The 25,782-nt window shown below is 37.2% G+C and overlaps 8 protein-coding genes, 2 non-coding genes and 3 pseudogenes across 10 annotated transcripts; 3 read left to right on the forward strand and 10 right to left on the reverse strand.

Annotated features, from left to right (window-relative positions):
- Positions 1–368: 368 nt before the first annotated feature.
- Positions 369–743, reverse strand: LOC144437460 (histone H2A-like). Its single transcript, XM_078126402.1, has one exon. The coding sequence runs from the start codon at positions 741–743 to the stop codon at positions 369–371; it is 375 nt and encodes a 124-aa protein (XP_077982528.1).
- Positions 744–1,092: 349 nt separating this feature from the next.
- Positions 1,093–1,461, forward strand: LOC144437239 (histone H2B, gonadal pseudogene; annotated as a pseudogene).
- A 2,202-nt stretch (positions 1,462–3,663) lies between these two features.
- Positions 3,664–3,975, reverse strand: LOC144438230 (histone H4). Its single transcript, XM_078127273.1, has one exon. It carries the CDS (start codon positions 3,973–3,975, stop codon positions 3,664–3,666), a length of 312 nt encoding a protein of 103 aa, XP_077983399.1.
- A 1,948-nt stretch (positions 3,976–5,923) lies between these two features.
- Positions 5,924–6,298, reverse strand: LOC144438228 (histone H2A-like). The gene has a single exon (XM_078127270.1). It carries the CDS (start codon positions 6,296–6,298, stop codon positions 5,924–5,926), a length of 375 nt encoding a protein of 124 aa, XP_077983396.1.
- Positions 6,299–6,646: 348 nt separating this feature from the next.
- Positions 6,647–7,015, forward strand: LOC144437248 (histone H2B, gonadal pseudogene; annotated as a pseudogene).
- A 1,994-nt stretch (positions 7,016–9,009) lies between these two features.
- Positions 9,010–9,321, reverse strand: LOC144438229 (histone H4). Its single transcript, XM_078127271.1, has one exon. It carries the CDS (start codon positions 9,319–9,321, stop codon positions 9,010–9,012), a length of 312 nt encoding a protein of 103 aa, XP_077983397.1.
- Positions 9,322–10,804: 1,483 nt separating this feature from the next.
- On the reverse strand, positions 10,805–10,943 carry LOC144438348 (U4 spliceosomal RNA). The gene has a single exon (XR_013481046.1). It is a non-coding gene; the product is annotated as a U4 spliceosomal RNA (small nuclear RNA).
- Positions 10,944–12,485: 1,542 nt separating this feature from the next.
- LOC144437774 (histone H4) lies at positions 12,486–12,797 on the reverse strand. Its single transcript, XM_078126795.1, has one exon. It carries the CDS (start codon positions 12,795–12,797, stop codon positions 12,486–12,488), a length of 312 nt encoding a protein of 103 aa, XP_077982921.1.
- A 3,412-nt stretch (positions 12,798–16,209) lies between these two features.
- Positions 16,210–16,521, reverse strand: LOC144437775 (histone H4). The gene has a single exon (XM_078126796.1). The coding sequence runs from the start codon at positions 16,519–16,521 to the stop codon at positions 16,210–16,212; it is 312 nt and encodes a 103-aa protein (XP_077982922.1).
- A 1,514-nt stretch (positions 16,522–18,035) lies between these two features.
- Positions 18,036–18,174, reverse strand: LOC144438350 (U4 spliceosomal RNA). The gene has a single exon (XR_013481047.1). It is a non-coding gene; the product is annotated as a U4 spliceosomal RNA (small nuclear RNA).
- A 3,505-nt stretch (positions 18,175–21,679) lies between these two features.
- LOC144437208 (histone H2A-like) lies at positions 21,680–22,054 on the reverse strand. The gene has a single exon (XM_078126102.1). It carries the CDS (start codon positions 22,052–22,054, stop codon positions 21,680–21,682), a length of 375 nt encoding a protein of 124 aa, XP_077982228.1.
- A 347-nt stretch (positions 22,055–22,401) lies between these two features.
- Positions 22,402–22,770, forward strand: LOC144437247 (histone H2B, gonadal pseudogene; annotated as a pseudogene).
- Positions 22,771–24,545: 1,775 nt separating this feature from the next.
- Positions 24,546–24,857, reverse strand: LOC144437209 (histone H4). Its single transcript, XM_078126104.1, has one exon. The coding sequence runs from the start codon at positions 24,855–24,857 to the stop codon at positions 24,546–24,548; it is 312 nt and encodes a 103-aa protein (XP_077982230.1).
- Positions 24,858–25,782: the final 925 nt, after the last annotated feature.

The following is a 25,782-nucleotide window of genomic DNA, read 5'->3' on the forward strand; positions in this document are numbered from 1 at the left end:
TATGGTCGGAGACTTATACCATAAACGCCTATGGGTAGGTCAGTTTGTCGGAAACACATTTTTTTATTAGGCCTAAAGTACATTCTTGTTGTCCTCAGTCTAAATTCAATTTACTCTGCTCGCATCTGCTGACAATGTGTCAGTTTGCATACGCACGCTTAGTTTTGTTTGAAATGAAAATGTTTCCCTTCTTTATTTCCTCTTTTCTACCCTAACTTTTGTTGTGTATTGTGTGTAATGTATTTCTCTGCAACTAAAAGAGGCAAGAAATGTCAAGGTGTCTTTACTGAAGGTTTGGTAGTTCTCTTTTTGGAGGATGTGGTGGTCCTGAAAAGGACCGTTTGATCTGTGTATGCTGGGCATACGATTTACTTTTTGGATTGAGTCTTCTTTGGTAAAAGTACTGCCTGGATGTTTGGCAATACACCACCCTGAGCAATGGTAACACCACCCATCAGTTTGTTCAATTCTTCGTCATTTCGGACAGCCAACTGCAAGTGACGTGGAATGATTCTGCTCTTCTTGTTGTCACGGGCAGCATTTCCTGCCAACTCTAGGATTTCAGCAGCCAAGTATTCGAGAACGGCAGCCAAGTAGACTGGGGCACCTGCACCAACGCGTTTAGCATAGTTGCCTTTGCGAAGGAAACGGTGCACACGTCCGACTGGGAACTGTAAACCAGCACGGCTGGAACGGCTCTTTGCTTTACCCTTAGCTTTACCTGCTTTACCACGTCCAGACATTGTGAAGTTGTTGGTATTTCGTGAGTACTGTCTACTGATGTTAAATGACTGAACCTCACACCAAATTGTCCAAATTTATAGCCGAAGGAGGATTCTGGTAGCCGATAATTTTTGGCCAATCACAACAACGAACTGGTAATAAATTGCATTCTTAATGAATGACAGAGACTTGATTTGGCGCAAAGTTAAATTGCATGAATACAAGGTGATAATTCTTATTGAATTTTCTCTTTCCCGCCTAACACTTCATTCATCTTTAGAATCCCTCATTTGCATTCCTTTGGCTATAAAAAGTGTACCGTTTGCATTGCCTCAACACACTGAAGTCATCATCCGATTAAAATCAAACATGCCTCCCAAAGGAAGTGGAAAAGCTGCCAAGAAAGCCGGTCAGGCTAAAGCTGTACGAAGTGGTGACAAGAAGAGAAAGAGACGTAGAAAGGAAAGCTATGGTATTTACATCTACAAAGTTATGAAACAAGTTCACCCAGACACTGGTATATCCTCCAAAGCAATGTCTATCATGAACAGCTTTGTCAACGATATTTTCGAACGTATTGCAGCTGAAGCTTCCCGTCTTGCCCAATACAACAAGAGATCCACCATCACCAGCAGAGAGATCCAAACTGCTGTACGTCTCTTGCTGCCCGGTGAGCTTGCCAAGCACGCCGTCAGTGAGGGTACCAAAGCCGTCACAAAGTACACCAGCTCCAAATAATTCGTATGCCCAGCATACACAAATCAAACGGTCCTTTTCAGGGCCACCACATCCTCCAAAAAGAGAACTGCCAAACCAATGTACATATACAGCATACCTCTAATACACACACAATAATTAAAATATTCTGATGGTTGTAATAACACAACTTCGCGTCATCCAACACAGTCGAAAAGTTTTCGTGCAAGATGTCAATGTAAGAAATGTAACTTTACATAAACTTGAATAATTCAACACAATATATGGTCAAAAGAAATTACATTAGCTAAAACTTATTATTTTATTTTTGACACCAAATTAATAGAAAAATCGTACAGAGAAATAATTGTCTGGGTTCGGTAAATTGCCGAGCAAAACCAATTGAATTGAAATTTGATTTGAAATTTATTTCCCACAAGAAATAAACTTATAGGAAAAAAATAACTGATAACACCCAAAAGGAAAACGATTTCAAGTTGTGGGTGAGAGACTAGAAAATAGTTTTCGGAAAATTAATCGAGTCTAGCCACCTAATTTCAAAAGCATCGAATTGCATATCACAAAAAAATGTGGTGACTGTAGTTGCTCAAATTAACACTGATTACAGAGTCAGAAAACAACAAACAACAATTGTTTACATTAATAAGAAAACAGATAAACACACTACGATGATATCAAATTTACATGTCAACTGGTTAAAGCATAATGAAAACACAAATAACTAATAACCTTAATATGTACTTAGAATCCAATGCTTATATTTTGATTTAAACCTAGCCCTGTTGGGGATATTTCTGATATCGTTTGGTATTTTGTTCCATAGCATGGGACCGGCAAATTGAATTGAAGACTGGCCAAGTCGGCTAGTATATTTTGGAACATGAAGATCTCCTCTTAATTTACACCGAGTATTACGATCATGTGCAATAAAAAGAAAAGTAGTTATGGGAGATAGGTGGAAGATTATTGTTTAGTGCCTCATGCACAAAAAGACCTACTTGAAACTCAAATTGTTTATATATGTCAAGTATATCAATTTTTTTGAACGGGGCATTCGTATGTACATTATCCTTACTACCATTTATAATCCGAACGATCTTTTTTTGTACAAGTAAAATATCCTTTAAATGCGTTTTATACGCACTTCCCCAAGTTTCTAGTCCATAACTAATATGCGGCAGTATGAAAGTGTTATAGAGCATGACAAGAGTAAAACGTGGAACCATATATCTTAGCTTATAGAAAATACCAGTTAATTTACATAATTTCTCCTTTGTGTGCAAATTATGCTGCCGCCAAGACAAATTGTTGTCAAGACGAATTCCAATGAAAGATGTATAGTCAACCTCCTTTAAAAGCGTATCATCTAGAGTAATTGAACCAGTGACTGAATGTTTACTTTGTTTACTCTTAATCACCATATACTCGGTTTTGCTAGCATCTATGGCCAATTTGTTAGCGTTACACCATTTATTCACATTTATAAATTCGAGTTCTGCTTGACTAAGTGATACGTTATTATGTATGGGTTCGAAAGAATGGAATAAATTTGAGTCATCAGCGTAAAGCCTGAAATTAAAAAATGGTGAGGAGGATGAGATGACAGTACCTCGGGTCCGAGTTTCGGACACAAACGCTCTCAATGTGCATCTCTGGTTCAATGCGACTTTCCATCGTCTAATATCAATAGACAGTAGCAGCTAGACTAAGTACATACTTACTCCCATATTACAATAAATACAATGTTCACGACAGTTTGTTTCCGTTGAATTGGCAAAAGGTGAGCTTTGCCATAAAAAAAAGACAATAAATAATACGAATAAAAATAGATTACTGATCATAGGATCCGAATACGAATCTGAACATCACATTCTGTCTATACCTGCACTGCATTTTGTACTGATTATTAAAAGAACCTCTGAGCGAACAAATGGTCGAAATTTCCATGGATGCTTCATGAAATCGTTGCAAAATCAGCATTCCTACAAATAATTCCTGAACGTAAGCGATTAGTTATGTTTGAAGTATGTACCAAAAATAACAAGAGTAAATACTGAAATATTTAATTCTGCAAATGAGACATTAAAAGTACAAGCTATATTATCAAACTTTAATGTACACACATACACACATACGTTTATAGTTAGTTATGCGATAGTTCTCTTTTTGGAGGATGTGGTGGCCCTGAAAAGGGCCGTTTGGTTTGGGTTTTTGTAGTTGGATCTAACCACCAAATCCGTACAAAGTACGGCCTTGGCGTTTCAGAGCATAGACGACATCCATGGCGGTGACGGTCTTTCTCTTGGCATGCTCGGTGTAGGTGACGGCATCACGGATGACGTTCTCCAAGAATACCTTCAGTACACCACGAGTTTCTTCGTAGATGAGACCTGAGATACGTTTGACACCACCACGACGGGCCAAACGACGGATAGCGGGCTTGGTGATACCCTGGATGTTATCACGAAGAACTTTACGATGACGCTTGGCGCCTCCTTTTCCAAGACCTTTACCTCCTTTACCACGACCAGACATGATTATTGTAAGATATTGTTTTCACTTGGGGAGCTAAGTTGTTATGGTTTCTCAAGCGTTACCCCATAGTTTATACAGACTTGACGCGAACGTAATACTGAACAACGTCTTTTGATACTTGCAAATAACCACTATTGTTTGAGTTGGAATTCCAGCTCTTTTTCAGAACTCTTCACCAAGCTCGTTCATTCGCACTTGGAATCTCAAGCTGTGATTTTAAGATTTCATGAAACAATGGAATAATCGTTGTTTGTTATTGTTATACTATTTGTTCTACCTCAGCCAATGAGAGAGAGAGAGAGAGAAGAGAGAGAGAGAGACAGAGACAGACAGAGAGAGACAGAGAGAGAGAGACAGAGAGAGAGAGAGAGAGAGAGACAGAGAGAGAGAGAGAGAGACAGACAGACAGACAGACAGAGACAGAGACAGAGAGAGACAGAGACAGAGAGAGAGAGAGAGAGAGAGAGAGAGAGAGAGACGGACAGAGAGAGAGAGAGACAGAGAGAGAGAGAGAATGTTAACGTTGTTTCTGTTCTAGGATCCTCTTTTTACAACAAAACTTTGGATTAACGTCTTTTGAAGACGTCTTTCTCTAAAATATCTTGCTTAAGACATTTGAAAGAGTCTTAAAACACAAAATATAATTAAATTCTCTCAGAAGCAGTTTCGCATTATCTTCAATTGACAACAACAGTGTAATCGTAAACGGCTATGGTGTAAGGACACCTTTGATCACACGTTCGGATAAACGTACATCATCGTACTTACAAACAACAAACTATCGATTAGTATTATGATGGCAATGTCTTATTTTGTACTGATAGATAGATAGATAGATAGACAGACAGACAGACAGACAGACAGATAGATAGATAGATAGATAGATAGATAAACCTTAAGTGAAGGAAAGGAAGTAATACATAGTATGTAGTAATGCAACAGTCCAATATAAGAATTGTTTTTTTTTCAAGGATGCTATGGTACTATTCATTGAAACAGCGTCCCTGGTGGTTGAACTATACAATCTTTTGTTTTACATCTATTACCTATCGGCAATCATAGGATTGATCACATCACATATCAGCATCATTTTCCACTTTCTTAGAGAAGGGAATGGATTTATGTCAAATTTATTGTAAATACAGATTTTATGTGTTTCCATTCATCTTGTATTGTAAGTGTAGTTTTTGTCGGTTGTCTTTCATTTCTATGTATATTTGTTTTGGGGTCCACATTTACAGGTGTTAGTCATCTGTGTGGACTGCCTGACTTTTTGTCAAAGTTAGATAAATAAATAAATAAATAAATAAATAAATAAATAAATAATCTTTATACTCGAATGGCAAATGATCTTTCACGTACATTATATTACCATGTACAGGTTGTATTAAGCTTATAATACATGTACGAGAACATTGTATTGTATGTAAAAAAGTATTTCGAATGAAAGTGAATGGTGGATATTCACGGCATTGATTATCAGATCTCTGTAAACGGTATGTTTGTAAATGTGTCATTATTTTGGAAAGTGTCGCAAAAACTTCACACCCACCCAAACCCCTCTACTATACTGTACTTAGTGGAAACATGACCCAAAGACGAGGTCTCCCTTTATACCTCAATGCAGTTTAGCAACTATCTATAATATATTCATTGGCCTCAAAATGACAGAAAAGTACATTCTTGTTGTCCCCTGTCTAAATTCGCTCGCATCTGCTAACAATGTGTCAGTTTGCATACGCACGCTAAGTTTGAAATAAAACTGTTTCCCTTCTTTATTTCCTCTTTTCTCCCTAACTTATGTTGTGTATTGTGTAATGTATTTCTCTGCAACTAAAAGAGGCAAGAAATGTCAAGGTGTCTTTACTGAAGGTTTGGTAGTTCTCTTTTTGGAGGATGTGGTGGTCCTGAAAAGGACCGTTTGGCTTGTGTATGCTGGGCATACGATTTACTTTTTGGATTGAGTCTTCTTTGGTAAAAGTACTGCCTGGATGTTTGGCAATACACCACCTTGGGCAATGGTAACACCACCCATCAGTTTGTTCAATTCTTCGTCATTTCGGACAGCCAACTGCAAGTGACGTGGAATGATTCTTGTCTTCTTGTTGTCACGGGCAGCATTTCCTGCCAACTCTAGGATTTCTGCAGCCAAGTATTCGAGAACGGCAGCCAAGTAGACTGGAGCACCTGCACCAACGCGTTTAGCATAGTTGCCTTTGCGAAGGAAACGGTGCACACGTCCGACTGGGAACTGTAAACCAGCACGGCTGGAACGGCTCTTTGCTTTACCCTTAGCTTTACCTGCTTTACCACGTCCAGACATTATGAAGTTGTTGGTTTTTCGTGAGTACTGTCTACTGATGTTAAATGACTGAACCTCACACCAAATTGTCCAAATTTATAGCCGAAGGAGGATTCTGGTAGCCGATAATTTTTGGCCAATCACAACAACGAACTGGTGATAAATTGCATTCCTAAGGAATGACAAAGGGTTGTTTTTGGCGCAAAGTTAAACGCATAAATACAAGGTGATAATTTGCATTGAATTTTCTCTTTCCCGCCTCACACTTCATTCATCTTTAGAATTCCTCATTTGCATTCCTGTGGTTATAAAAGTGTACCGTTTGCATTGCCACAACACACTGAACTCATCATCCGATTAAAATCAAACATGCCTCCCAAAGGAAGTGGAAAAGCTGCCAAGAAAGCCGGTCAGGCTAAAGCTGTACGAAGTGGTGACAAGAAGAGAAAGAGACGTAGAAAGGAAAGCTATGGTATCTACATCTACAAAGTTATGAAACAAGTTCACCCAGACACTGGTATATCATCCAAAGCCATGTCTATCATGAACAGCTTCGTCAACGATATCTTTGAACGTATTGCAGCTGAAGCTTCCCGTCTTGCCCAATACAACAAGAGATCCACCATCACTAGCAGAGAGATCCAAACTGCAGTACGTCTCTTGCTGCCCGGTGAGCTTGCCAAGCACGCCGTCAGTGAGGGTACCAAAGCCGTCACAAAGTACACCAGCTCCAAGTAAATCGTATGCCCCAGTATACACAAACCAAACGGTCCTTTTCAGGACCACCACATCCTCCAAAAAGAGAACTACCAAACCAATGTATATACACAGCATACATCAAGTACATGTACAATTAAAATGTTCTGATAATCGTTATAACAATATTTCGGGTCGACCAACAAAATCGGAAGGTTTTGGTTACAAGATGTCAATCTAAGAAAATGTGGACAAACTTGAATAATTAGTCATTATATCTCTTCAAAGCAATACACGGTCAAAAGAAATTACACGAGCTACAACTTATCATTTCATTTTTGACATCAAATTAATAAAAATCGTGCAAAGAAGTGGTTGTATTGATATACTAAATGAACTGATCAAATGACTTACTACTTGTATTAAAACGATCAAGGACCGTTTACAACAATTCAGAGTAGTTTTGTAACAAGACCTCGGATCTGGTCTCGGTAAATTACCGAGCAAAGCCCAGGGATGACAGTACCTCGGGTCCAAGTTTCTGGCACAAACGCTCTCAATGTGCATCTCTGGTACAATGTTATTTTACATACATACATACATACATACATACATACATACATACATACATACATACTCCCACATTACGATAAATACAATGTTCACGACAGTTTGTTTCCGTTGAATTAGCAAAAGGTGAGCTTTGCCATAAAAAACAAACAAACAAATAGTACGAATAAATATAGATTACTGATCGTTGGATCCGAGTGTGAATCTGAAAATAACATTCTGTCTATACCTGCACTGTATTTTGTACTGATTATTAAAGGAAGCGCTGAGCGAAAAAATGGTCGAAATTTCTATGGATGCTTCATGAAATCGTTGCAAAATCGGCATTCCTACAAACAATTCCTAAATCGATTTTACTAGCACGAAAGAAAAGATATGAATTGAGGTTTTCTCTTTTACAGTATCTACTAGATTTAGACTGTATTCCTTCCCTCAGGGTAAAGTCTTTAGATCTTCGTTCCTACACATCATAATTGTGGCAAGTTTTTCGAAACATATGCGATTAGTTATGTTTGAAGTATGTACCAAATGATATTCAATTAGAAGAGTGCATTCTTAAGATATAGCCTAAATACTGAAATAATTAATTATGCAAATGAGACATTAAAAGTACAAGCTATATTATCAAACTTTATATGACACATACCCTTAATCAATATATGTACCAAATTATATCGAAATTGAAGAGTGCATTCTTGAGATTTACACTAATTATGCAAATGGTTCATTGAGAGTTACAGTGAGATGAACATACCGTGAAATGTGGCCCTCGAGCAGTCATTCAAAGTGTAACCATGGATATCGATGATTTAGGGGAGATGGCGTAATATTGTCGAGATCTGATGAAGGGTAGATTGTATGCAAACAGGCCAGGCATTCAGTTGAGACGATACTACTTATTTGTTTTTCTGATTTCATTCCTAGCATACACAACGTACTTGTCGAATGTAATTGTCACCTATACCTGAGGGCTGTGCCTAAATGAACATTCAGTTTATTCTCATTTGTGAAGCTTAATTAATTTTCATTGCAATAATCGGTAGGTGCCGTGCATAAATTACAACCGATTGTAGATGCAACATCATTGAACTGCATGTAATAAAATAGTTTCTATTGTTCCAATTTTAGAAATCTGCACCAAAAAAAAAAAAGAAACAAAAAATGGCCAGGGTTACCCAAGCTCCCGTATTAGTTATGACTTATCAATGTTATCTTACAGAGTAATTAAAGACGACCCACCATCTCATTTTATAGAAATTTGACGATTTAGGGGATTTTTTTAGATAGAAAGAGCACTGGTGGACATTGTTGTTAGTATGGTAAAACGGCAGCTTCAACTCAGAGGAACAAATGTACACATACACATATGTTTATAGTTTATAGTTATGCTAGGTTCGGTAGTTCTCTTTTTGGAGGATGTGGTGGCCCTGAAAAGGGCCGTTTGGTTTGGGTTTTTGTAGTTGGATCTAACCACCAAATCCGTACAAAGTACGGCCTTGGCGTTTCAGAGCATAGACGACATCCATGGCGGTGACGGTCTTTCTCTTGGCGTGCTCGGTGTAGGTGACGGCATCACGGATGACATTCTCCAAGAACACCTTCAGTACACCACGAGTTTCTTCGTAGATGAGACCTGAGATACGTTTGACACCACCACGGCGGGCCAAACGACGGATAGCTGGTTTGGTGATACCCTGGATGTTATCACGTAGAACTTTACGATGACGCTTGGCGCCTCCTTTTCCTAGACCCTTTCCTCCTTTACCACGACCAGACATGATTATTGTAAGATATTGTTTTCACTTGGGGAGCTAAGTTGTTGTGGTTTTTTGAAGCATTACCCCATACTTTATATAGAGTTGTCGCGAACGTAATACCAAACAGCTTCTTTTCACACTTGCAAATAACCACTATTGTCTTGAGTTGGTATTCCAGCTCTTTTTAAAACAAAGAGTAGTAACGTTACCAAGCTTATTTATTCACACTTAGAGCTATGAATTTAAGATTTTATGAAATAACAAAATGTAATAGTTTTCTTCTACCCAATCACCTGTATTACAAACACTGTAAAATATACGGCCGGGAGCGTCTTCATCATCCCTCCCCTTTGTGGAAAGGAGTAAGAAGAGCGCCCACAACAGTTGATCTTTGTATTACTACGAGTTTGGAGTAATTATACTGACGAGTATTAGACGTTTTTTATACTATTACGATACTAAGTTCGTAAAAAATGGAGCACCCTAATCGTCGTTATGACGTACGAGTATCCCACAGCCTCATACTAGCTATTAGTGCATAATCCTCACTAATACAGGCTGTATTAGCCATGAATCCGGCATGATCTCAAGAACAAACTATCAGCAATAGTAATTTCAAGTTGATCATTTCATTATTTCATGTTCACAAAAACAAAACAAATTCTAGGACTTTCTGTGAATAGTTTCAAAGCCTTAGCTGTTGATTTTGTAAAGACACCGGAGAAGACCATTATAATTTATTTTGAGCCTGAATAATTTGTTGCTTTATTTTGAAATTCAGTATAATATAAGGATTGGTTTATTAATTTACCTATTAATACAGTCAATTGTATTCTTGGTGACTTTAATAACCATAGACTGTCCACCAAGAGTCTATCTTTAATGAAGAAATTCACATTTTCTTTTAATTTCATTTTCCTTCTAGGTCGCTGTTTCATTGTTAGATGCAAATACTAGTATTCAAACACTATACAACATATTACTGGATTCAAATCATACATTAGTTCAATATATAAAGTAGAAAAACGAGTAAAATCCTCTAGGAATGACTGAATTATTCTCAATATCTAAAAAATTAATTAAACAATCACATGAAATAGTTAGAAGAGAGCTTTTGGTGTAAACATGATTAAATAAACTTTATTCTTACAACAGCTATGAATCTGATCGTGCATTAATCAAAACACAAACATGTAAACAAACAATGTGTGTACTCCAGTAAATATCTGGTACAAATATGTATTTTTTTATTCAAAGACAACTGATTGATATAAATCAAAACAATATGTACAAATCATAGTTGACTACTATCTCATTGAATCAGATGATTACAAAATTGATGACATTTTCTAGGCATCAAAATTATGCATTAAACCGACTACACATCCGTGAGATTGCATTACTAGGTACCTCAATATCTGGCTGGGTTGGTTGGACAGACGGAACACCCGAATTTCTGTATTTCCCACCCCTCCTTTCCTAATCTTAGATTTTAATAACCAGGCCTTCGTAAAGGCCGTCAAAAATTGCATCTACGACGGTATTTCACGTCGTTGTGCAGGGTATTGGGGTAAGTTTTCAACTAGCAATTATCACGCCTCGGATGGACCTCATTGGCTATGATATCGCCTCTGCGCAAGAATAACAATGAACTGACACGTTTGGAATATGTTGGGTATGAATGAAAAACACCTAACGGTTGAAAACAACGTATCGGCAACGTTTGATTACGTCAACGAAATGTGTCTGTTATTGTATGATACAAATGTTTTAATTTTAACATTGTTTTGCAAATGATGTTAATTAATTATTAATGTAGGTGTGTACTACGCCCCATTGATATTTGTCATGAAAATGAATGAAATCAACACATTTTATATCATCAAATATATTTTTTATAGAACCGTCAATATGAATTCGCAAGTTATAACGTGTTAACGGAAATCGAAAACAACTCACAGAGGGGTAGGTACTCGACCGTCTGATATACGTTGGGTATAATGTGAACTTTTTTTTTTTTTTTAAATCTTTTCTCTTTAACGACAATGCGAAAGTATGCTCGAGCAAGTTTTGATTTTATAATAGCACAAATTTTCAATAGGGATGTCCGGTTTTGTCAAAAGAGCACGTGGTGACTTCAAGCCAAATAGTAGTATTTCCTGTCATAAGCATTGTCCTCAATCGAGATTTTGAATTATTTACTTCCTTTATACGCGGTCAACTACAAATGTGACATGGTAAATCCCATGGTAAATATGATACTATTGGGAGGTGAAGTAACACCGCCACTTATGTATAGCTGGCTGGGCTGTTACAGTGCTGTAGCACCGTGCAACACCAGTATTCGCTCCATCTTCAAGTGAATGTATGTATGTGTTTGTGTTTGTTTGTTTGTGTGTGTTTGTGTTTGTGTTTGTGATTCTATGCAAACTGAATGTTCCATTATGCAGTGTGACACTCTGAATGTTGCCACAGTGCTATCACAACTATACAAGTACGCCTGCTAGAATTTGTAGTGTAACTAATTTCCCGTAACACAAGAACCAATTGCAGTGAACTTTGGGGCACATGTAGAACAGTGTCATCTTATAGCACTGCAGACGATATGAGCTAAGTTCATGAGGCTTACTCTATTCTCATCTTTAACCTCCAAGTCAGATGAGACTACAGTCATTAGTGGTGTCACGAAGCCTTAACGCGTAACCACAGAAACCAACACGATTGTTATTTGAGCCCTATCTCTCTAGTGCATAGCCATATGGGACGTATAATCTTGCTTGTATGGCATGGGGACGTGGATACTTTAAAATATAATGTTATGAATATAAATGACGTTACTTCTTGCTGGCGTTCTCCATCTTACTTGTATGGATGGATACAAAAATAGTGTAAAGAGAAAAAAAGTATCAAGCGAGCATGCATAGTGTATACAAACTGTCACATTGTCAGCAGATGTGAGCACATTGTAGGAATGCTGATTTTGCAACGATTTCATGAAGCATCCATGGAAAATTCGACCATTTTTTCGCTCAGAGCTTCTTTTAATAATCAGTACAAAATGCAGTGCAGGTATAGACAGATTTGATGTATGCTGTGTATAAACATTGGTTTGGTAGTTCTCTTTTTGGAGGATGTAGTGGCCCTGAAAAGGACCGTTTGGTTTGGGTTTTTGTATGTAGTAGGATCTAACCACCAAATCCGTACAAAGTACGGCCTTGGCGTTTCAGAGCATAGACGACATCCATGGCGGTGACGGTCTTTCTCTTGGCGTGCTCGGTGTATGTGACGGCATCACGGATGACATTCTCCAAGAACACCTTCAGTACACCACGGGTTTCTTCGTAGATGAGACCAGAGATACGTTTGACACCACCACGACGGGCCAAACGACGGATAGCTGGTTTGGTGATACCCTGGATGTTATCACGAAGAACTTTACGATGACGCTTGGCGCCTCCTTTTCCTAGACCTTTACCTCCTTTACCACGACCAGACATGATTATTGTAAGATATTGTTTTCACTTGGGGAGCTAAGTTGTTATGGTTTCTCAAGTTTATATAGACTTGACACGAACGTAATACTGAACAATATCTTTTGACACTTGCAAATAACCACTATTGTTCGAGTTGGAATTCCAGCTCTGTTTCAGATGTCTTCACCAAGCTCGTTCATTCGCACTTGGAATCCCAAGCTGTGATTTTAAGATTTCATGAAACAATGGAATAATTGTTGTTTGTTATTGTTATACTATTTGTTCTACCTCAGCAAATGAGAGAGGGAATGTTAACATTGTTTCTGTTCTAGGATCCTCTTTTTACAACAAAACTTTGGATTAACGTCTTTTGAAGACGTGTTTCTCAAAAATATCTTGTTTAAGACATTTGAAAGAGCACAAACTATAATTAAATTCTCTCAGAAGCAGTTTCTCATTATCTTCAATTGGCAACAACAGTGTAATCGTAAACGGCTATGGGTGTAAGGACACCATTGATCACACGTTCGGCTATTAAACGTACGTCATCGTACGAGTACTTACAAACAACGAAACTATCGATCAGTATTATGATGGCAATGTCTTATTTTGTACTAATAGATAGATAGATAGATAGATAGACAGACAGACAGACAGACAGACAGACAGACAGATAAATAGATAGATAAGCCTTAAGTGAAGGAAAGGAAGTAATACATAGTATGTAGTAATGCAACAGTCCAATATCAGAATTGTTTTTTTCAAGGATGCTATGGTAGTATTCATGTATCATTTTCCCGACTTGTGGGTTGAAACAGCGCCCCTGGTGACTGAACTATACAATCTTTTGTTTTTCATATATTACCTATCGGCAATGATAGGAGCATCGTTTTCCACTTTCTTAGAGAAGGGAATTGATTCATGTCAAATTTGTTGTAAATACAAACATGTCGTTTGAAATATTTAATACTCAGATTGCAAACCATTACCATGAGCTACGCGTCAACAAGTTTGATCATGGAAATCCCTGTACCTGAGTGTCAGTTTGTTATTGTACAAAGTGTACTTTAATGTCATTTTAGGTGTTTCCATTCATTTTGTATTGTAAGTGTAGTTTTTGCCGGTTGGCGTTTATTTCTATGTATATTTGTTTTGGGTTCCACGTTTACAGGTGTTCGTCATCTGTGTGGACTGCCTGGCTTTTTGTCAAAGTTAAATAAATGAATAAATAAATAAATTACCTTTATACTAGAATGGCAAATAATATTTCACGTTCATTATATTACCATGTACAGGTTGCAATAATACATGTACGAGAACATTGTATTGTATGTAAAAATGTATTTAGAATGAAAGTGAATGGTGGATATTCACGGCATTGATTATCAGATCTCTGTAAACGATATGTTTTGTAAATGTGTCACACCCACCCAAACCCCTCTACTATACTGTACTGGGTGCAAACATGACCCAAAGACAATGGAGGTCTCCCTTTATACCTCAATGCAGTTTAGCAACTATCTATAATATATTCATTGGCCTCAAAATGACAGAAAAGTACATTCTTGTTGTCCCCTGTCTAAATTCGCTCGCATCTGCTAACAATGTGTCAGTTTGCATACGCACGATTAGTTTTGCAAGTTTGAAATAAAACTGTTTCCCTTTTTTAAACCAATGTATATACACAGCATACATCAAGTACATGTACAATTAAAATGTTCTGATGGTCGTAATAACAATCTTTCGGGTCGACCAACAAAATCGGTAGGTTTTGGTTACAAGATGTCAATCTAAGAAAATGTAGACAAAGTTGAATAATTACTCATTATATCTCTTCAAAACAATACACGGTCAAAAGAAATTACACTAGCTAAAACTTATCATTTCATTTTTGACATCAAATTGATAAAAATCGTGCAAAGAAGTGGTTGTATTGATATACTAAATGAACTGATCAAATGACTTACTACTTGTATTAAAACGATCGAGGACCGTTTACAACAATTCAGAGTAGATGACATACTAGTTTTGTAACAAGACCTCGGATCTGGTCTCGGTAAATTACCGAGCAAAGCCCAGGGATGACAGTACCCCGGGTCCAAGTTTCTGGCACAAACGCTCTCAATGTGCATCTCTGGTACAATGTTATTTTACATACATACATACATACATACATACATACATACATACATACATACATACATACACATATACATACATACATACATACATACATACATACATACATACATACATACATACATACATACATACTCCCACATTACAATAAATACAATGTTCACGACAGTTTGTTTCCGTTGAATTAGCAAAAGGTGAGCTTTGCCATAAAAAAAAACAAATAAATAGTACGAATAAATATAGATTACTGATCGTTGGATCCGAGTGTGAATCTGAAAATAACATTCTGTCCATACCTGCACTGTATTTTGTACTGATTATTAAAGGAAGCGCTGAGCGAAAAAATGGTCGAAATTTCTATGGATGCTTCATGAAATCGTTGCAAAATCAGCATTCCTACAAACAATTCCTAAATCGATTTTACTAACACGAAAGAAAAGATATGAATTGAGGTTTTCTCTTTTACAGTATCTACTAGATTTAGACTGTATTCCTTCCCTCAGGGTAAAGTCTTTAGATCTTCGTTCCTACACATCATAATTGTGGGAAGTTTTTCGGAACATATGCGATTAGTTATGTTTGAAGTATGTACCAATTGATATTCAATTAGAAGAGTGCATTCTTAAGATATAGCCTAAATACTGAAATAATTAATTATGCAAATGAGACATTAAAAGTACAAGCTATATTATCAAACTTTATATGACACATTCAGTTGAGACGATACTATTTATTTGTTTTTCTGATTTCATTCCTAGCATACACAACGTACTTGTCGATTGTAATTGTCACCTATACCTGAGGACTGTGCCTAAATGAACATTCAGTTTATTCTCATTTGTGAAGCTTAATTAATTTTCATTGCAATAATCGGTAGGTGCCGTGCATAAATTACAATCGATTGTAGATGAAACATCATTGAACTGCATGTAATAAAATAGTTTCTATTGTTCCAATTTTAGAAATCTGCACCAAAAAAATGAAACAAAAACATGGCCAGGGTTACCCAAACTCCCGTATTAGTTTTGACTTATCAATGTTATCTTAGAGTAATTAAAGACGACCCATCATCTCATTTTATAGAAATTTGACGATTTAGGGGATTTTTTTAGATAGAAAGAGCACTGGTGGACATTGTTGTTAGTATGGTAAAACGGAGCTTCAACTCAGAGGAACAAATGTACACATACACACATGTTTATAGTTAGTTATGCTAGGTTCGGTAGTTCTCTTTTTGGAGGATGTGGTGGCCCTGAAAAGGGCCGTTTGGTTTGGTTTTTTGTATATGTAGTTGGATCTAACCACCAAATCCGTACAAAGTACGACCTTGGCGTTTCAGAGCATAGACGACATCCATGGCGGTGACGGTCTTTCTCTTGGCGTGCTCGGTGTAGGTGACGGCATCACGGATGACGTTCTCCAAGAATACCTTCAGTACACCACGAGTTTCTTCGTAGATGAGACCTGAGATACGTTTGACACCACCACGGCGGGCCAAACGACGGATAGCTGGTTTGGTGATACCCTGGATGTTATCACGAAGAACTTTACGATGACGCTTGGCGCCTCCTTTTCCTAGACCTTTACCTCCTTTACCACGACCAGACATGATTATTGTAAGATATTGTTTTCACTTGGGAAGCTAAGTTGTTATGGTTTTTGAAGCATTACTCCATACTTTATATAGAGTTGTCGCGAACGTAATACCGAACAGCTTCTTTTCACACTTGCAAATAACCACTATTGTCTGAGATGGTATTCCTGCTCTTTTTAAAACAAAGAGTAGTAACGTTACCAAGCTTATTTATTCACACTTAGAGCTGTGAATTTAAGATTTTTGAAATAACAAAATGTAATAGTTTATTGGTAGTCTATTTCTTCTACCCAATCACCTGTATTACAAACACTGTAAAACATACGGCCGGGAGCGTCTTCATCATCTCTCCCCTTTGTGGAAAGGAGTAAGAAGAGCACCCACAACAATTGATCTTTGTATTACTACGAGCTCGGAGTAATTATACTGACGAGTATTAGACGTTTTTTATACTATTACGATACTAAGTTCGTAAAAAATGGAGCACCCTAATCGGCCTACCTGAAAAGTTATGACGTACGAGTATCCCACAGTCTCATACTAGCTAGCTATTAATGCATAATCCTCACTAATACAGCCATGAATCCGGCATGATCTCAAGAACAAACTATCAGCAATAGTAATTTCAAGTTGATCATTTCATTATTTCATGTTCACAAAAACAAAACAAATTCTAGGACTTTCTGTGAATAGTTTCAAAGCCTTAGCTGTTGATTTTGTAAAGACACCGGAGAAGACCATTATAATTTATTTTGAGCCTGAATAATTTGTTGCTTTATTTTGAAATTCAGTATAATATAAGGATTGGTTTATTAATTTACCTATTAATACAGTCAATTGTATTCTTGGTGACTTTAATAACCATAGACTGTCCACCAAGAGTCTATCTTTAATGAAGAAATTCACATTTTCTTTTAATTTCATTTTCCTTCTAGGTCGCTGTTTCATTGTTAGATGCAAATACTAGTATTCAAACACTATACAACATATTACTGGATTCAAATCATACATTAGTTCAATATATAAAGTAGAAAAACGAGTAACATCCTCTAGGAATGACTGAATTATACTCAATATCTAAAAAATTAATTAAACAATCACATGAAATAATTAGAAGAGAGCTTTTGGTGTAAACATGATTAAATAAACTTGATTGTTAGAACAGCTATGAATCTGATCGTGCGATAATCAAAACACAAACATGTAAACAAACAATGTGTGTACTCCAGTAAATATCTGGTACAAATATGTATTTTTTTATTCAAAGACAACTGATCGATATAAATCAAAACAATATGTACAAATCATAGTTGACTACTATCTCATTGAATCAGATGATTACAAAATTGATATTTTCTAGGCATCAAAATTATGCATTAATCCGACTGCACATCCGTGAGATTGCATTACTTGGTACCTCAATACCTGGCTGGGTTGGTTGGACAGACTGAACACCCGAATTTCTGTATTTCCCACCCTTCGTCCTCGGAACAGGAATTGTTTCCTAATCTTAGATTTTAATAACCAGGCCTTCGTAAAGGCCGTCAAAAATTGCATCTACGACGGTATTTCACGTCGTTGTGCAGGGTATTGGGGTAAGTTTTCAACTAGCAATTATCACGCCTCGGATGGACCTCATTGGCTATGATATCGCCTCTGCGCAAGAATAACAATGACCCGACACGTTTTGGGATATGGTGGGTATGAATGAAAAACACCTAACGGTTGAAAACAACGTATCGACAACGTTTGATTACGTCAAGGAAATGTGTCTGTTATTGTATGATACAAATGTTTTAATTTTAACATTGTTTTGCAAATGATGTTAATTAATTATTAATGTAGGTGTGTACTACGCCCCATTGATATTTGTCATGAAAATGAATGAAATCAACACATTTTATATCATCAAATATATTTTTTATAGAACCGTCAATATGAATTCGCAAGTTATAACGTGTTAACGGAAATCGAAAACAACTCACAGAGGGGTAGGTACTTGACCGTCTGATATACGTTGGGTATAATGTGAACTTTTTTTTCTTTTCTTTTTTTTTAAATCTTTTCTCTTTAACGACAATGCGAAAGTATGCTTGAGCAAGTTTTGATTTTATAATAGCACAAATTTTCAACAGGGATGTCCGGTTTTGTCAAAAGAGCACGTGGTGACTTCAAGCCAAATAGTAGTATTTCCTGTCATAAGGATTGTCCTCAATCGAGATTTTGAATTATTTACTTCCTTTATAAGCGGTCAACTACAAATGTGACATGGTAAATCCCATGGTAAATATGATACTATTGGGAGGTGAAGTAACACCGCCACTTATGTATAGCTGGCTGGGCTGTTACAATGCTGTAGCACAGTGCAACACCAGTATTCGCTACATCTTCAAGTGAAAATTCATCCACATGAATATTGGTAAACCATATCCATACAATCGATTTTCAGATTACAATCTTTGTGTTTGTGTTTGTGTTTGTGTTTGTGTTTGTGCTTGTGTTTGTTTGTTTGTTTGTTTGTCTGCTTGTTTGTGTTTGTTTGTATGTATGTATGTGTGTGTATGTATGTATATATGTATGTATGTATGTATGTATGTATGTATGTATGTATGTAATATGTGTGTGTATGTGTGCAGTGTGACACTCTGAATGTTGCCATAGTGCTATCACAACTATACAAGTACACCTGCTAGAATTTGTAGTGTAACTAATTTCCCGTAACCCAAGAACCAATTGCAGTGAACTTTGGGGCACATGTAGAACAGTGTCATCTTATAGCACTGCAATGTCTGCAAACGATATGAGCTAAGTTCATGAGGCTTACTCTATTCTCATCTTTAACCCCCGAGTCACATGAGACTAGTCATTAGTGGTGTCACGAAGCCTTAACCCGTAACCACAGAAACCAACACGATTGTTATTTGAGCCCTATCTCTCTAGTGCATAGCCATAGGGGACGTGTAATCTTGCTTGTATGGCATGGGGACGTGGATACTTTAAAATATAATGTTATGAATATAAATGACGTTACTTCTTGCTGGTGTTCTCCATCTTACTTGTATGGATGGATACAAAAAATACAGTGTATAGAGAAAAAAAAGTATCAAGCGAGCATGCATAGTGTATACAAACTGTCACATTGTCAGCAGATGTGAGCACATTGTAGGAATGCTGATTTTGCAACGATTTCATGAAGCATCCATGGAAAATTCGACCTTTTTTTCACGAAGAACTTTACGATGACGCTTGGCGCCTCCTTTTCCAAGACCTTTACCTCCTTTACCACGACCAGACATGATTATTGTAAGATATTGTTTTCACTTGGGGGGCTAAGTTGTTATGATTTCTCAAGTGTTACCCTATAGTTAATATAGACTTGACGCGAACGTAATACTGAACAACGTCTTTTGACACTTGAAAATAACCACTATTGTTCGAGTTGGAATATCAGCTCTTTTTCAGACCTCTTCACCAAGCTCGTTCATTCGCACTTGGAATCCCAAGCTGTGATTTTAAGATTTCATGAAAAAATGGAATAAACGCTGTTTGTTATTGGTATACTATTTGTTCTACCTCAGCCAATGAGAGAGAGAGAGAGAGAGAGAGAGAGAGAGAGAGAGAGAGAGAGAGAGAGAGAGAGAGGGGGGGGAGAGAGAGAGAATGTTAACGTTGTTTCTGTTCTAGGATCCTCTTTTTACAACAAAACTTTGGATTAACGTCTTTTGGAGACGTCTTTCTCTAAAATATCTTGTTTAAGACATTTGAAAGAGTCTTAAAACACAAAATATAATTAAATTCTCTCAGAAGCAGTTTCTCATTATCTTCAATTGACACAGTGTAATCGTAATCGTCTATGGTGTAAGGACACCTTTGATCACACGTTCGGATAAACGTACATCATCGTACTTACAAACAACAAAACTATCGATTAGTGTTATGATGGCAATGTCTTATTTTGTACTGATAGATAGATAGATAGACAGACAGACAGACAGACAGACAGACAGACAGACAGACAGACAGACAGACAGACAGACAGATAGATAGATAGATAGATAGATAGATAGATAGATAGATAGATAGATAGATAGATAGATAGATAGATAGATAAACCTTAAGTGAGGGAAAGGAAGTAATACATAGTATGTAGTAATGCAACAGTCCAATATAAGAATTTGGGGTTTTTTTCAAGGATGCTATGGTAGTATTCATTGAAACAGCGCCCTTGGTGGTTGAACTATACAATCTTTTCTTTTACATCTATTACCTATCGGCAATGATAGGATTGATCACATCACATATCAGCATCATTTTCCACTTTCTTAGAGAAGGGAATGGATTTATGTCAAATTTATTGTAAATACAGATTTTAGGTGTTTCCATTCATCTTGTATTGTAAGTGTAGTTTTTGTCGGTTGTCTTTCATTTCTATGTATATTTGTTTTGGGTTCCACGTTTACAGGTGTTAGTCATCTGTGTGGACTGCCTGACTTTTTGTCAAAGTTAGTTAGATAAATAAATAAATAAATAAATAAATAATCTTTATACTCGAATGGCAAATGATCTTTCACGTACATTATATTACCATGTACAGGTTGTATTAAGCTTATAATACATGTACGAGAACATTGTATTGTATGTAAAAAAGTATTTCGAATGAAAGTGAATGGTGGATATTCACGGCATTGATTATCAGATCTCTGTAAATGGTATGTTTGTAAATGTGTCATTATTTTGGAAAGTGTCGCAAAAACTTCACACCCACCCAAACCCCTCTACTATACCGTACTTAGTGCAAACATGACCCAAAGACAATGGAGGTCTCCCTCAATACCTCAATGCAGTTTAGCAACTATCTATAATATATTCATTGGCCTCAAAATGACAGAAAAGTACATTCTTGTTGTCCCCTGTCTAAATTCGCTCGCATCTGCTAACAATGTGTCAGTTTGCATACGCACGCTTAGTTTTGCAAGTTTGAAATAAAACTGTTTCCCTTCTTTATTTCCTCTTTTCTCCCTAACTTATGTTGTGTATTGTGTAATGTATTTCTCTGCAACTAAAAGAGGCAAGAAATGCCAAGTGTCTTTACTGAAGGTTTGGTAGTTCTCTTTTTGGAGGATGTGGTGGTCCTGAAAAGGACCGTTTGATTTGTGTATGCTGGGCATACGATTTACTTTTTGGATTGAGTCTTCTTTGGTAAAAGTACTGCCTGGATGTTTGGCAATACACCACCCTGGGCAATAGTGACACCACCCATCAGTTTGTTCAATTCTTCGTCATTTCGGACAGCCAACTGCAAGTGACGTGGAATGATTCTTGTCTTCTTGTTGTCACGGGCAGCATTTCCTGCCAACTCTAGGATTTCAGCAGCCAAGTATTCGAGAACGGCAGCCAAGTAGACTGGAGCACCTGCACCAACGCGACTAGCATAGTTGCCTTTGCGAAGGAAACGGTGCACACGTCCGACTGGGAACTGTAAACCAGCACGGCTGGAACGGCTCTTTGCTTTGCCCTTAGCTTTACCTGCTTTACCACGTCCAGACATTATGAAGTTGTTGGTATTTCGTGAGTACTGTCTACTGATGTTAAATGACTGAACCTCACACCAAATTGTCCAAATTTATAGCCGAAGGAGGATTCTGGTAGCCGATAATTTTTGGCCAATCACAACAACGAACTGGTGATAAATTGCATTCCTAATGAATGACAAAGAGTTGTTTTTGGCGCAAAGTTAAACGCATAAATACAAGGTGATAATTCTTATTGAATTTTCTCTTTCCCGCCTCACACTTCATTCATCTTTAGAATCCCTCATTTGCATTCCTGTGGTTATAAAAGTGTACCGTTTGCATTGCCTCAACACACTGAAGTCTCATCCGATTAAAATCAAACATGCCTCCCAAAGGAAGTGGAAAAGCTGCCAAGAAAGCCGGTCAGGCTAAAGCTGTACGAAGTGGTGACAAGAAGAGAAAGAGACGTAGAAAGGAAAGCTATGGTATCTACATCTACAAAGTTATGAAACAAGTTCACCCAGACACTGGTATATCCTCCAAGGCCATGTCTATCATGAACAGCTTCGTCAACGATATCTTTGAACGTATTGCAGCTGAAGCTTCCCGTCTTGCCCAATACAACAAGAGATCCACCATCACGAGCAGAGAAATCCAAACTGCTGTACGTCTCTTGCTGCCCGGTGAGCTTGCCAAGCACGCCGTCAGTGAGGGTACCAAAGCCGTCACAAAGTACACCAGCTCCAAGTAAATCGTATGCCCCAGTATACACAAACCAAACGGTCCTTTTCAGGACCACCACATCCTCCAAAAAGAGAACTACCAAACCAATGTATATACACAGCATACATCAAGTACATGTACAATTAAAATGTTCTGATGGTCGTAATAACAATCTTTCGGGTCGACCAACAAAATCGGAAGGTTTTGGTTACAAGATGTCAATCTAAGAAAATGTAGACAAAGTTGAATAATTAGTCATTATATCTCTTCAAAGCAATACACGGTCAAAAGAAATTACACACTAGCTGAAACTTATCATTTCATTTTTGACATCAAATTGATAAAAATCGTGCAAAGAAGTGGTTGTATTGATATACTAAATGAACTGATCAAATGACTTACTACTTGTATTAAAACGATCGAGGACCGTTTACAACAATTCAGAGTAGATGACATACTAGTTTTGTAACAAGACCTCGGATCTGGTCTCGGTAAATTACCGAGCAAAGCCCAGGGATGACAGTACCCCGGGTCCAAGTTTCTGGCACAAACGCTCTCAATGTGCATCTCTGGTACAATGTTATTTTACATACATACATACATACATACATACATACATAAATACTCCCACATTACAATAAATACAATGTTCACGACAGTTTGTTTCCGTTGAATTAGCAAAAGGTGAGCTTTGCCATAAAAAACAAACAATAAATAGTACGAATAAAAACAGATTACCGATCGTTGAATCCGAATGTGAATCTGAAAATAACATTCTGTCTATACCTGCACTGCGTTTAGTACTGATTATTAAAGGAAGCTATGAGCGAAAAAATGGTCGAAATTTCCATGGATGCTTCATGATATCGTTTGCAAAATCAGCATTCCTATAAACAATTCCTAAATCGATTTTTCTAGCACGAAAGAAGAGATATGAATTGAGGTTTACCCTTTTACAGTATCTACTAGATTTAGACTGTACTCCTTCCCTCTGGGCAAAGTCTTTCGATTTTCGTTCCTACATAATAATTGTTGGAAGTTTTTCGGCACATATTATGTTTGAAGTATTAGTATATACCAAAAATAATATTCAATTAGAAGAGTGCTTATATAGCCTAAAGAACATGTGCACTAAATTTCGTTTGAACTCAGCCAAACCTGAAAAAAAGTTGAAAATACCCTAAAATACGGCCCACGAGCAGCCATTCAATGTGTAACCATGGGATTCGATGTATTAGGGTAGATGGCGCAATGTTGTCGAGATCTGAAGGGTAGATTGTATGCAAACAGGCAAGGCATTCAGTTGAGACAATACTGTTTTTTCTGATTTCATTCCCAGAATACACAGCGTACTTGTCGAATGTAATCGTCACCTAAACATGAGGACTGTGCCTAAATAAATATTCGGATTATTCTCATTTGTGTAGCTTAATTAATTATCATTGCAATAATCGGTACGTGCCATGCATAAATTACAATCGATTATAGATGCAACATCATTGAACTGCATGTAATAAAATAGTTTTCTATTGTTCCATCTTTTAGAAATCTGTACAAAAAAAAGAAAGAAAAATGGCCAGGGTTGCCCAAGCTTCCGTATTAGTTTTGACTTATCAATGTTATCTTACAGTGTAATTGAAGACGACGGCCCATCATCTCATTTTATAGAAATTTGACGATTTTGGGTTTATATTAGATGGAAAGGGTGTTAGTTAGTTAGTTATGCTAGTTTCGGTAGTTCTCTTTTTGGAGGATGTGGTGGCCCTGAAAAGGGCCGTTTGGTTTGGGTTTTTGTAGTTGGATCTAACCACCAAATCCGTACAGAGTACGGCCTTGGCGTTTCAGAGCATAGACGACATCCATGGCGGTGACGGTCTTTCTCTTGGCGTGCTCGGTGTAGGTGACGGCATCACGGATGACATTCTCCAAGAACACTTTCAGTACACCACGGGTTTCTTCGTAGATGAGACCAGAGATACGTTTGACACCACCACGACGGGCCAAACGACGGATAGCTGGTTTGGTGATACCCTGGATGTTATCACGAAGAACTTTACGATGACGCTTGGCGCCTCCTTTTCCAAGACCTTTACCTCCTTTACCACGACCAGACATGATTATTGTAAGATATTGTTTTCACTTGCATTGGGGAGCTAAGTTGTTGTGGTTTTTTGAAGCATTACCCCATACTTTATATAGAGTTGTCGCGAACGTAATACCAAACAGCTTCTTTTCACACTTGCAAATAACCACTATTGTCTTGAGTTGGTATTCCAGCTCTTTTTAAAACAAAGAGTAGTAACGTTACCAAGCTTATTTGTTAACACTTAGAGCTGTGAATTTTAGATTTTATGAAATAACAAAATGTAATAGTTTTCTTCTACCCAATCACCTGTATTACAAACACTGTAAAATATACGGCCGGGAGCGTCTTCATCATCTCTACTCTTCCTGGAAAGGAGTAAGAAGAGCGCCCACAACGGTTGATCTTTGTATTACTACGAGCTTGGAGTAATTATACTATTTATACTATACTATGTCCGTAAAAAAATGGAGCACCCTAATCGGCCTACCTGAAAAGTTATGACTTACTAGTATCCCACGGCCTCATACTAGCTATTAGGGCATAATCCCCACTAATACAGGCTGTATTAGCCATGAATCCGGCATGATCTCAAGAACAAACTATCAGCAATAGTAATTTCAAGTTGATCATTTCATTATTTCATGTTCAAAAACAAAACAAATTCTAGGACTTTCTGTGGATAGTTTCAAAGCTTTAGCCATGTTGATTTTGTAAAGACACCGGAGAAGACCATTATAATTTATTTTGAGCCTGAATAATTTGTTGCTTTATTTTGAAATGCAGTATAATATAAGGATTGGTTAATTCATTTACCTATTAATACAGTCAATTGTATTCTTGGTGACTTTAACCATAGACCCTCCACCAAGAGTCAATCTTTAACAAAGAAATTAACTTTTTCATTTTTCTTATAGGTCGCTATTTCATTGTTAGATGCAAATATTCAAACACTAT

The sequence above is a fragment of the Glandiceps talaboti genome, chromosome 7 (assembly GCF_964340395.1).
Source record: "Glandiceps talaboti chromosome 7, keGlaTala1.1, whole genome shotgun sequence".
Taxonomy (NCBI): Eukaryota; Metazoa; Hemichordata; class Enteropneusta; family Spengelidae; genus Glandiceps; species Glandiceps talaboti.

Bases quoted from the DNA above. Each gene is read 5' to 3' on its own strand.
- LOC144437460 (XM_078126402.1), bottom strand. From the start codon at position 743: ATGTCTGGACGTGGTAAAGCAGGTAAAGCTAAGGGTAAAGCAAAGAGC.
- LOC144438230 (XM_078127273.1), bottom strand. From the start codon at position 3,975: ATGTCTGGTCGTGGTAAAGGAGGTAAAGGTCTTGGAAAAGGAGGCGCC.
- LOC144438228 (XM_078127270.1), bottom strand. From the start codon at position 6,298: ATGTCTGGACGTGGTAAAGCAGGTAAAGCTAAGGGTAAAGCAAAGAGC.
- LOC144438229 (XM_078127271.1), bottom strand. From the start codon at position 9,321: ATGTCTGGTCGTGGTAAAGGAGGAAAGGGTCTAGGAAAAGGAGGCGCC.
- LOC144437774 (XM_078126795.1), bottom strand. From the start codon at position 12,797: ATGTCTGGTCGTGGTAAAGGAGGTAAAGGTCTAGGAAAAGGAGGCGCC.
- LOC144437775 (XM_078126796.1), bottom strand. From the start codon at position 16,521: ATGTCTGGTCGTGGTAAAGGAGGTAAAGGTCTAGGAAAAGGAGGCGCC.
- LOC144437208 (XM_078126102.1), bottom strand. From the start codon at position 22,054: ATGTCTGGACGTGGTAAAGCAGGTAAAGCTAAGGGCAAAGCAAAGAGC.
- LOC144437209 (XM_078126104.1), bottom strand. From the start codon at position 24,857: ATGTCTGGTCGTGGTAAAGGAGGTAAAGGTCTTGGAAAAGGAGGCGCC.